This window comes from Mobula hypostoma, chromosome 11 (genome assembly GCF_963921235.1).
Source record: "Mobula hypostoma chromosome 11, sMobHyp1.1, whole genome shotgun sequence".
NCBI lineage: Eukaryota > Metazoa > Chordata > Chondrichthyes > Myliobatiformes > Myliobatidae > Mobula > Mobula hypostoma.
The window spans coordinates 116119415-116133477 of NC_086107.1; the positions used below are offsets into that span (position 1 = coordinate 116119415).

General features: G+C 50.7%; 1 protein-coding gene across 1 annotated transcript in view; it reads right to left on the minus strand.

Moving 5' to 3' along the window:
* pitpnbl (phosphatidylinositol transfer protein, beta, like) overlaps positions 1–1550 on the minus strand; it is a 73930-nt gene extending 72380 nt beyond the window's left edge. Inside the window, exons 1-2 of the mRNA XM_063063054.1 lie at positions 1472–1550; positions 756–786 (exon numbers count right to left, since the gene is read on the minus strand). Of these exons, the coding sequence (XP_062919124.1) occupies positions 756–786; positions 1472–1491 (51 nt within the window). The 5' untranslated portion in view covers positions 1492–1550. The remainder of the gene's footprint in view (positions 1–755; positions 787–1471) is intronic.
* Between the last annotated feature and the right edge of the window lie 12513 nt (positions 1551–14063).

Consider the following 14063-nt stretch of genomic DNA (forward strand, 5'->3'; position numbering starts at 1 on the left):
TCACACCCTCTCCAAATCCCCCACACCCTCTCCAAATCCCTCACACCCTCTCCAAATCACCCATACCCTCTCCAAATCCCCCTACCCTCTCCAAATCCCTCACACCCTCTCCAAATCCCTCACACCCTCTCCAAATCCCCTACCCTCTCCAAATCCCTCACACCCTCTCCAAATCCCTCACACCCTCTCCAAATCACCCACACCCTCTCCAAATCCCTCACACCCTCTCCAAATCACCCATACCCTCTCCAAATCCCCCGCACCCTCTCCAAATCCCCCTACCCTCTCCAAATCTCTCACACCCTCTCCAAATCCCCCACACCCTCTCCAAATCCCCCACACCCTCTCCAAATCCCCCACACCCTCTCCAAATCCCTCACACCCTCTCCAATGCTCCGACACTCTCTCCGAAACCGGGTGACCAGACTAAATGTCATACTCCAGATGTGGCCTGAGCTGAGCAGGTTGAACAGCAGATTCTACCTTGACATAGTCAGACCACTGAACGGACCACGAGTATGAAAAGATAGACTCCAGCTCGTAATGATCTTGCAGCTCACTGTCTGCCTGCACTGTGCATTCTCTGTACCTGTGACACTTTCCTCTGCATTCTGTTATTGTTTTGCCTTCTCCTGCCTCAGTGCACTGTAACGATCTGATCTGTGTGAACAGTGTGTCAGACAAGTTTTTCACTGTACACGTGACAATAATAAACCAATTTATCAATTAATTTAAGGTAACATGTTGAGACTTACCTCTTCAACGGAACAGGGGAGCACGATTCGGCTGTGGAGAGCAGAGACCCATCACAATGAGTACACAGCAACACCCCCCACCCACAGCACTCTCCTTCCTCACTGACTGCAAATGCTTTCGCACAGGACAGAGCAACAAGATGAGGTTGATGAGGGAGGGAGGCTTGAGGAGTTGTGTTGAGAGGGGAGGGCGGATATGGGAGGGACGAGATGGAGGCAGGCAGGCAGGGGTGAGTGTTGGTGAGAGGTTGGTTGGAGGGAGGAGCTGAAGATGGAGGCAGGGGGTGACGGTGGAGGGTGGTGATGAGGAAGGGAGAAGTTGCAAGTTGAGGAATATCTGAGGTTGAGGGATGGAGAAGGAAGGAATTCATTGGAAATAAGAGGGATAGAGGGAATCATGAGAGAGAGTTATGAGGGAGCTTGAGGGTGGTGGGATAAAAGGAGTGAGGAGGGAGTTTGAAGAGGATAGAGGATGTGGAGGGAGTTTGAGGGTAGAGGGTGAGGAGGGAGTTTGAGGGTGGATGGATGGAGAGAGGGGTTTGATTGAGGGGGGAAGGGAGGACGAGGAGGGGTCATAAGGGGGCACCCGGTAGTCAATGGAGGGCTCTCTTGCCCTGCCCTCCGGGTCCGGTCCTCCCACCTGCCAGGTCTGGTCCTCCCGATCGCGGAGCCCCGACCTCCCACTGTTCCATCTTGCCCCCCCGGCCCCCACTCACTACTCTTTGATCAGCACCATCTTCTCCCTCTCCTCCCGGAAACAGGAAGTCGACCGGTGCGCTGAGCCGTCACTTCCGCCCTTTGACGTCATCTTCGCCTCACTACGGTGGCGCTAATGCGCAGCCGTCAGGCGTCATCAGTAGGTGTCGCAGCTCGATGAAGGACGCGCCCTCAGTTCCGTCGCATGGGAATACGGTCTATAGAGTGAACGGGGCGTGTTGCTCCGGGAACCCCGATCCCGAATGTGTCCCCGAAAAGGCCGCGCGTTCCGCATAAGTCACCAATAAATCCCCAAAACACGTCGGATAACACTGGACAACAAAGATTTTGCCTCCTGAATACTTATGGGTGTATTTTATGAATTTTGGGCCGCTGCTCATGAAAATCAGCATGACATTTACCAGCACGCACAATGTTTGTTAAACCGCCGATATTTGTCAATTCAAGCCAATTAAAATGTTGCCCACAATGTAAGGTGAAGTTTTCCATCTTGTCCAGGCGTGCCTGGGCAGGGTTTAGAAAGGCTGGAAGATGGATTGTGTTTCTGTGAGTATCGGTTTGTGATCACACGCACAGCATATTGTGTGGACTCATTCTAATAAAGTAATTGTATTTTCAGGAGTATTTGTGATACCAAAATGTCTTGCCAATGCTGCAATGGCCACGATACTTTGTTATGTTTGTGGTGAGTAGGCGCCTGTATCTCAAAAGACGGAGCATGAACTCTGCTTTGGGTGTGAAGTTGGCGAGATTGACAAATCTCCCCTCAGCCATCAGACCTCTGTCACATGACAATCGTCTTCCAGGAATGAAGGCACCAGACAGATGGAGTCTACAGGAGCCAGACGAAGATGCCACGGTGCATGAGCCAGGAATGGAAAACGACACTGATTTTCACCCTTTTTATGTTGACTGACCTCATCTGATAACTCAATCTGAGTTAAATGACCTGGTCAAAGGCAAAAGAAGAATTACTGGGTTCGAGACTGCAAGGATGGAATCTGCTATCGCCAGGCACAAAAATTTTTGTGAAGGATTTCAATAGGCAGGAGGAGAAGATGACGACACGCAGCCACTGCGGTGATGATGTCTGTTATCTGTCAAGTAGGGTACCATGCACAATTCTGATTTGATGGAGACGGACGTGAGAGCACGGAGGAACATCTGGAGAAACTTCTGAAATGCCCACTTCACTGCCGCTGCTACTGTGTGGTAACCGGAATCTCCAGAGCTGAAGGCCCCGAATCCTCGGCTTTGTGTGTTTCAGTGGCCGGGAAGAGGTCCAAGGCACTCGGCAGAGGATGGCGCTTGGGAGCCTGTATCGGAGAGGCTGGTCGGAGGCTCAAAGTTTTCGAACGGACAGACTCAGTGTCGGCTGCTTCCAAGGCATCGGCAAGTTGACGGTGCCTGGAGGTTTATGGCAGGGAGTTTCTCCCTTTTGCCGCCTGCTATCAGGGACTCGGGAGTCGATCGACTCGGACTTTGAGACTTTTTTTACTGTGCCTATGGTCTGTTCTTTATCAAGTTATGGTATTGCTTTGCACTGCTGTAACTATATGTTATAATTATGTGGTTCTGTCAGTGTTAATCTTTGGTTTGTCCTGTTTTCTGTGATATCACGCTGGAGAAACATTGCATCATTTCTAAATGACAATAAGAGAGGACTGAGTGTTCTCATAATCTAATCTAATATTTGAGACAGTTGTTTCTCGGAATAACTGATGCCAATGTTAAGGAAGGTATTTTTGTTGGTCCACAAATCAAACAGGTCATCAATCACAGGCAATTTCTAAACACTTCTGGTGAGACTGGAGAAAATCGCATGGAAGGCCTTCAAGGATGTTGAAAATTTTCTTGACAACTACGGTGCACCAAACTACGTGCAACTAGTTGACAACATTTTTCAAGCATACAAAACCATAAAGTGCAACATGTCACTAAAGATTCATTTTCTGCATTCCATTCAGATTTCTTCCCTGCAAATCTTGGTGCTGTCAGTGACAAGCATGGGTTTTCACTGGGACAAACGGGATCAGGGCTGATTATTGTTGGATAAATAAATGAGAAGCCTAAGACACTGAGTACAAATGAAAATCATCAACAAAACGTTTTCAGCTCAGTTGAATTATTGCAGTGTCAGCACTGTTATGCAATTAAACGCATTATAATTCAATAAATGTTAATTTCTTGTTTCTCCAAGTTCCTACCTGATCCAAGTAGTCTGACATTATATTTGTGTTCAGCTATAAGCGGTCCACCATAACCAAAAACTAATTCTGAGGAAACAGCACATTCAGAAAAATTTGCTGTCCACTGCAACCAGTGCAAAGATGTACCAATAGAAATCTGAGTAAAATCGCCAGATACCCAATAAATCAGGCTTATTATCCCTGACATACGTTAGAAATTTATTATTTAAGTGCAACACTGGAAAACAACGACTAAAATGGTACAGATTCAGATTCTTTACCACTTCATCTGCAGAGCGGCAGCGGCCAGTCAAACTGGTCAGTACGCAGTTCTGACCACCCCCTGCAGAGCTGCCCTGCTCACCATCGCCAGCCCACCCCCATCACAAAAACATATCACCATCACCAGCCCACACCCCATCACAAAAACATATCACCATCACCAGCCCACCCCCATCACAAAAACATATCACCATCACCAGCCCACACCCCATCACAAAAACATATCACCATCACCAGCCCACCCCCATCACAAAAACATATCACCATCACCAGCCCACCCCCATCACAAAAACGTATCACCATCACCAGCCCACCCCCATCACAAAAACATATCACCATCACCAGCCCACTCCCATCACAAAAACATATCACCATCGCCAGCCCACCCCCATCACAAAAACATATCACCATCACCAGCCCACACCCCATCACAAAAACATATCACCATCACCAGCCCACCCCCATCACAAAAACATATCACCATCACCAGCCCACCCCCATCACAAAAACATATCACCATCACCAGCCCACCCCATCACAAAAACATATCACCATCACCAGCCCACCCCCATCACAAAAACATATCACCATCACCAGCCCACCCCCATCACAAAAACATATCACCATCACCAGCCCACCCCCATCACAAAAACATATCACCATCACCAGCCCACACCCCATCACAAAAACATATCACCATCACCAGCCCACTCCCATCACAAAAACATATCACCATCACCAGCCCACCCCCATCACAAAAACGTATCACCATCACCAGCCCACCCCCATCACAAAAACATATCACCATCACCAGCCCACTCCCATCACAAAAACATATCACCATCACCAGCCCACCCCCATCACAAAAACATATCACCATCACCAGCCCACCCCCATCACAAAAACATATCACCATCACCAGCCCACTCCCCATCACAAAAACATATCACCATCACCAGCCCACTCCCCATCACAAAAACATATCACCATCACCAGCCCACCCACATCACAAAAACATATCACCATCACCAGCCCACCCCCATCACAAAAACGTATCACCATCACCAGCCCACCCCCATCACAAAAACATATCACCATCACCAGCCCACTCCCATCACAAAAACATATCACCATCACCAGCCCACCCCCATCACAAAAACATATCACCATCACCAGCCCACCCCCATCACAAAAACATATCACCATCACCAGCCCACTCCCCATCACAAAAACATATCACCATCACCAGCCCACTCCCCATCACAAAAACATATCACCATCACCAGCCCACACCCATCACAAAAACATATCACCATCACCAGCCCACCCCCATCACAAAAACATATCACCATCACCAGCCCACCCCCATCACAAAAACATATCACCATCACCAGCCCACCCCCATCACAAAAACATATCACCATCACCAGCCCACTCCCCATCACAAAAACATATCACCATCACCAGCCCACCCCATCACAAAAACATATCACCATCACCAGCCCACCCCCATCACAAAAACATATCACCATCACCAGCCCACTCCCCATCACAAAAACATATCACCATCACCAGCCCACTCCCCTTCACAAAAACATATCACCATCACCAGCCCACTCCCCATCACAAAAACATATCACCATCACCAGCCCACTCCCCATCACAAAAACATATCACCATCACCAGCCCACCCCCATCACAAAAACATATCACCATCGCCAGCCCACTCCCCTTCACAAAAACATATCACCATCACCAGCCCACCCCCATCACAAAAACATATCACCATCACCAGCCCACTCCCCATCACAAAAACATATCACCATCACCAGCCCACCCCCATCACAAAAACATATCACCATCACCAGCCCACTCCCCATCACAAAAACATATCACCATCACCAGCCCACTCCCCATCACAAAAACATATCACCATCACCAGCCCACTCCCATCACAAAAACATATCACCATCACCAGCCCACCCCCATCACAAAAACATATCACCATCACCAGCCCACTCCCCTTCACAAAAACATATCACCATCACCAGCCCACTCCCCATCACAAAAACATATCACCATCACCAGCCCACTCCCCTTCACAAAAACATATCACCATCACCAGCCCACTCCCCATCACAAAAACATATCACCATCACCAGCCCACTCCCCTTCACAAAAACATATCACCATCACCAGCCCACTCCCCATCACAAAAACATATCACCATCACCAGCCCACTCCCCATCACAAAAACATATCACCATCACCAGCCCACCCCCATCACAAAAACATATCACCATCACCAGCCCACCCCCATCACAAAAACATATCACCATCACCAGCCCACTCCCCTTCACAAAAACATATCACCATCACCAGCCCACTCCCCATCACAAAAACATATCACCATCACCAGCCCACCCCCATCACAAAAACATATCACCATCACCAGCCCACCCCCATCACAAAAACATATCACCATCACCAGCCCACTCCCCTTCACAAAAACATATCACCATCACCAGCCCACCCCCATCACAAAAACATATCACCATCACCAGCCCACCCCCATCACAAAAACATATCACCATCACCAGCCCACTCCCCTTCACAAAAACATATCACCATCACCAGCCCACCCCCATCACAAAAACATATCACCATCGCCAGCCCACCCCCATCACAAAAACATATCACCATCACCAGCCCACCCCCATCACAAAAACATATCACCATCACCAGCCCACTCCCCATCACAAAAACATATCACCATCACCAGCCCACCCCCATCACAAAAACATATCACCATCACCAGCCCACTCCCCTTCACAAAAACATATCACCATCACCAGCCCACCCCATCACAAAAACATATCACCATCACCAGCCCACTCCCCATCACAAAAACATATCACCATCGCCAGCCCACCCCCATCACAAAAACATATCACCATCACCAGCCCACTCCCCATCACAAAAACATATCACCATCACCAGCCCACCCCCATCACAAAAACATATCACCATCGCCAGCCCACCCCCATCACAAAAACATATCACCATCACCAGCCCACCCCCATCACAAAAACATATCACCATCACCAGCCCACTCCCCATCACAAAAACATATCACCATCACCAGCCCACTCCCCTTCACAAAAACATATCATCATCACCAGCCCACTCCCCATCACAAAAACATATCACCATCACCAGCCCACCCCCATCACAAAAACATATCACCATCACCAGCCCACTCCCCTTCACAAAAACATATCACCATCACCAGCCCACTCCCCATCACAAAAACATATCACCATCACCAGCCCACCCCCATCACAAAAACATATCACCATCACCAGCCCACCCCATCACAAAAACATATCACCATCACCAGCCCACTCCCCATCACAAAAACATATCACCATCACCAGCCCACTCCCCATCACCAAAACATATCACCATCACCAGCCCACTCCCCTTCACAAAAACATATCACCATCACCAGCCCACTCCCCATCACAAAAACATATCACCATCACCAGCCCACTCCCCATCACAAAAACATATCACCATCACCAGCCCACTCCCCTTCACAAAAACATATCACCATCACCAGCCCACCCCCATCGCAAAAACATATCACCATCACCAGCCCACACCCCATCACAAAAACATATCACCATTGCCAGCCCACTCCCCATCACAAAAACATATCACCATCACCAGCCCACCCCCATCACAAAAACATATCACCATCACCAGCCCACTCCCCTTCACAAAAACATATCACCATCACCAGCCCACCCCCATCACAAAAACATATCACCATCACCAGCCCACTCCCCTTCACAAAAACATATCACCATCACCAGCCCACTCCCCATCACAAAAACATATCACCATCACCAGCCCACACCCCTTCACAAAAACATATCACCATCACCAGCCCACTCCCCATCACAAAAACATATCACCATCACCAGCCCACTCCCCATCACAAAAACATATCACCATCACCAGCCCACTCCCCTTCACAAAAACATATCACCATCACCAGCCCACTCCCCTTCACAAAAACATATCACCATCACCAGCCCACTCCCCATCACAAAAACATATCACCATCACCAGCCCACTCCCCATCACAAAAACATATCACCATCACCAGCCCACTCCCCATCACAAAAACATATCACCATCACCAGCCCACCCCCATCACAAAAACATATCACCATCACCAGCCCACTCCCCATCACAAAAACATATCACCATCACCAGCCCACTCCCCTTCACAAAAACATATCACCATCACCAGCCCACTCCCCATCACAAAAACATATCACCATCACCAGCCCACCCCCCATCACAAAAACATATCACCATCACCAGCCCACTCCCCTTCACAAAAACATATCACCATCACCAGCCCACTCCCCATCACAAAAACATATCACCATCACCAGCCCACTCCCCTTCACAAAAACATATCACCATCACCAGCCCACTCACCATCACAAAAACATATCACCATCACCAGCCCACCCCCATCACAAAAACATATCACCATCACCAGCCCACCCCCATCACAAAAACATATCACCATCACCAGCCCACTCCCCATCACAAAAACATATCACCATCACCAGCCCACTCCCCATCCCAAAAACATATCACCATCACCAGCCCACTCCCCTTCACAAAAACATATCACCATCACCAGCCCACTCCCCATCACAAAAACATATCACCATCACCAGCCCACCCCCATCACAAAAACATATCACCATCACCAGCCCACCCCCATCACAAAAACATATCACCATCACCAGCCCACTCCCCATCACAAAAACATATCACCATCACCAGCCCACTCCCCATCACAAAAACATATCACTATCACCAGCCCACACCCCATCACAAAAACATATCACCATCACCAGCCCACTCCCCATCACAAAAACATATCACCATCACCAGCCCACCCCCATCACAAAAACATATCACCATCACCAGCCCACCCCCATCACAAAAACATATCACCGTCACCAGCCCACTCCCCATCACAAAAACATATCACCATCACCAGCCCACCCCCATCACAAAAACATATCACCATCACCAGCCCACACCCCTTCACAAAAACATATCACCATCACCAGCCCACCCCCATCACAAAAACATATCACCATCACCAGCCCACTCCCCTTCACAAAAACATATCACCATCACCAGCCCACTCCCCATCACAAAAACATATCACCATCACCAGCCCACTCCCCATCACCAAAACATATCACCATCACCAGCCCACTCCCCATCACAAAAACATATCACCATCACCAGCCCACCCCATCACAAAAACATATCACCATCACCAGCCCACACCCCATCACAAAAACATATCACCATCACCAGCCCACTCCCCATCACAAAAACATATCACCATCACCAGCCCACTCCCCTTCACAAAAACATATCACCATCACCAGCCCACTCCCCATCACCAAAACATATCACCATCACCAGCCCACTCCCCATCACAAAAACATATCACCATCACCAGCCCACACCCCATCACAAAAACATATCACCATCACCAGCCCACTCCCCATCACAAAAACATATCACCATCACCAGCCCACCCCCATCACAAAAACATATCACCATCACCAGCCCACACCCCATCACAAAAACATATCACCATCACCAGCCCACTCCCCATCACAAAAACATATCACCATCACCAGCCCACCCCCATCACAAAAACATATCACCATCACCAGCCCACTCCCCTTCACAAAAACATATCACCATCACCAGCCCACTCCCCATCACAAAAACATATCACCATCACCAGCCCACTCCCCTTCACAAAAACATATCACCATCACCAGCCCACTCCCCATCACAAAAACATATCACCATCACCAGCCCACTCCCCATCACAAAAACATATCACCATCACCAGCCCACCCCCATCACAAAAACATATCACCATCGCCAGCCCACCCCCATCACAAAAACATATCACCATCACCAGCCCACCCCCATCACAAAAACATATCACCATCACCAGCCCACTCCCCTTCACAAAAACATATCACCATCACCAGCCCACCCCCCATCACAAAACCCAGCCCTCTACACCAACTCTACACCCAATAACCCAGCCCTCTACACCCTCAACTCTACACCCAGTAACCCAGCCCTCTACACCAACTCTACACCCAGTAACCCAGCCCTCTACACCAACTCTACACCCAGTAACCCAGCCCTCTACACCCCCAACTCTACACCCACTAACCTCGCCCTCTGCACCCCCAACTCTACACCCAGTAACCCAGCCCTCTACACCCTCAACTCTATACCCACTAACCCAGCCCTCTGCACCCCCAACTCTACACACACTAACCCAGCCCTCTACACCAACTCTACACCCAGTAACCCAGCCCTCTACACCAACTCTACACCCAGTAACCCAGCCCTCTACACCCCCAACTCTACACCCACTAACCTCGCCCTCTGCACCCCCAACTCTACACCCAGTAACCCAGCCCTCTACACCCTCAACTCTATACCCACTAACCCAGCCCTCTGCACCCCCAACTCTACACACACTAACCCAGCCCTCTACACCAACTCTACACCCAGTAACCCAGCCCTCTACACCCCCAACTCTACACCCACTAACCCAGCCCTCTACACCCCCAACTCTACACCCACTAACCCAGCCCTCTACACCCCCAACTCTACACCCAATAACCCAGCCCTCTACACCCCCAACTCTACACCCAATAACCCAGCCCTCTACACCCCCAACTCTACACCCAGTAACCCAGCCCTCTACACCCCCAACTCTACACCCACTAACCCAGCCCTCTACACCCCCAACTCTACACCCACTAACCCAGCCCTCTACACCCCCAACTCTACACCCAATAACCCAGCCCTCTACACCCCCAACTCTACACCCAGTAACCCAGCCCTCTACACCAACTCTACACCCAGTAACCCAGCCCTCTACACCAACTCTACACCCACTAACCCAGTCCTCTACACCCCCAACTCTACACCCACTAACCCAGCCCTCTACACCAACTCTACACCCACTAACCCAGCCCTCTACACCAACTCTACACCCAGTAACCCAGCCCTCTACACCAACTCTACACCCACTTACCCAGCCCTCTACACCCCCAACTCTACACCCAGTAACCCAGCCCTCTACACCCCCAACTCTACACCCACTAACCCAGCCCTCTACACCAACTCTACACCTATTAACACAGCCCTCTACACCCCCAACTCTACACCCAGTAACCCAGCCCTCATACACCCCCAACTCTACACCCACTAACCCAGCCCTCTACACCCCCAACTCTACACCCAGTAACCCAGCCCTCTACACCCCCAACTCTACACCCAGTAACCCAGCCCTCTACACCCCCAACTCTACACCCAGTAACCCAGCCCTCTGCACCCCCAACTCTACACCCAGTAACCTCGCCCTCTACACCCCCAACTCTACACCCACTAACCCAGCCCTCTACACCCCCAACTCTACACCCACTAACCCAGCCCTCTACACCCCCAACTGTACACCCACTAACCCAGCCCTCTACACCCCCAACTCTACACCCACTAACCCAGCCCTCTACACCCCCAACTCTACACCCAATAACCCAGCCCTCTACACCCCCAACTCTACACCCAGTAACCCAGCCCTCTACACCCCCAACTCTAAACCCACTAACGCAGCCCTCTACACGCCCAACTCTACACCCACTAACCCAGCCCTCTACACCCCCAACTCTACACCCAATAACCCAGCCCTCTACACCCCCAACTCTACATCCAGTAACCCAGCCCTCTACACCAACTCTACATCCACTAACCCAGTCCTCTACACCCCCAACTCTACACCCACTAACCCAGCCCTCTACACCAACTCTACACCCAGTAACTCAGCCCTCTACACCAACTCTACACCCAGTAACCCAGCCCTCTGCACCCCCAACTCTACACCCAGTAACCTCGCCCTCTACACCCCCAACTCTACACCCACTAACCCAGCCCTCTACACCCCCAACTCTACACCCACTAACCCAGCCCTCTACACCCCCAACTGTACACCCACTAACCCAGCCCTCTACACCCCCAACTCTACACCCACTAACCCAGCCCTCTACACCCCCAACTCTACACCCAATAACCCAGCCCTCTACACCCCCAACTCTACACCCAGTAACCCAGCCCTCTACACCCCCAACTCTAAACCCACTAACGCAGCCCTCTACACGCCCAACTCTACACCCACTAACCCAGCCCTCTACACCCCCAACTCTACACCCAATAACCCAGCCCTCTACACCCCCAACTCTACATCCAGTAACCCAGCCCTCTACACCAACTCTACATCCACTAACCCAGTCCTCTACACCCCCAACTCTACACCCACTAACCCAGCCCTCTACACCAACTCTACACCCAGTAACTCAGCCCTCTACACCAACTCTACACCCAGTAACCCAGCCCTCTACACCCCGAATTCTACACCCACTAACCCAGCACCTACACCCCCAACTCTACACCCACTAACCCAGCCCTCTACACCAACTCTACACACACTAACCCAGCCCTCTACACCAACTCTACACCCACTTACCCAGCCCTCTACACCCCCAACTCTATACCCAGTAACCCAGCCCTCTATACCCCCAACTCTACACCCAGTAACCCAGCCCTCTACACCAACTCTACACCTATTAACACAGCCCTCTACACCCCCAACTCTACACCCAGTAACCCAGCCCTCATACACCCCCAACTCTACACCCACTAACCCAGCCCTCTACACCCCCAACTCTACACCCAGTAACCCAGCCCTCTACACCCCCAACTCTACACCCAGTAACCCAGTCCTCTGCACCCCCAACTCTACACCCAGTAACCCAGTCCTCTACACCCCCAACTCTGCACCCAGTAACCCAGCCCTCTACACCCCCAACTCTACACCCACTAACCCAGCCCTCTACACCCCCAACTCTACACCCCCTAACCCAGTCCTCTACACCCCCAACTCTACACACACTAACCCAGCCCTCTACACCCCCAACTCTACACCCAGTAACCCAGCCCTCTACACCCCCAACTCTAAACCCACTAACGCAGCCCTCTACACCAACTCTACACCCACTAACCCAGCCCTCTACACCAACTCTACACCCAGTAACCCAGCCCTCTACACCAACTCTACACTCAGTAACCCAGACGTCTACACCCCCAACTCTACACCCAGTAACCCAGCCCTCTACACCCCCAACTCTACACCCAGTAACCCAGCCCTCTACACCCCCAACTCTACACCCAGTAACCCAGTCCTCTACACCCTCAACTCTACACCCACTAACCCAGCCCTCTACACCCCCAACTCTACACCCACTAACCCAGCCCTCTACACCCCCAACTCTACACCCAGTAACCCAGCCCTCTACACCCTCAACTCTACACACACTAACCCAGCCCTCTACACCCCCAACTCTACACCCACTAACCCAGCCCTCTACACCCCCAACTCTACACCCACTAACCCAGCCCTCTACACCCCCAACTCTACACCCAGTAACCCAGCCCTCTACACCCTCAACTCTACACACACTAACCCAGCCCTCTACACCCCCAACTCTACACCCACTAACCCAGCCCTCTACACCCCCAACTCTACACACACTAACCCAGCCCTCTACACCCCCAACTCTACACCCACTAACCCAGCCCTCTACACCCCCAACTTTACACCCAGTAACCCAGCCCTCTACACCCCCAACTCTACACCCACTAACCCAGCCCTCTACACCCCCAACTCTACACACACTAACCCAGTCCTCTACACCCCCAATCACCACAACTTTATCATTTTCTGTCAGAGTCACGTTACATACTGACACTCCTGTGCCCAGCATCACCTTATGCACATACAATCAATCAATGTACAAGTTACCTCTAGAATTGATGTGTACAAGTTATCTCATGATTTTATATTTATTGTGTTTTTTTATTCTTCTATACTTAATGTTATTGTGTTTTTTTGTGCTGCATCAGATCTGGAGTAACA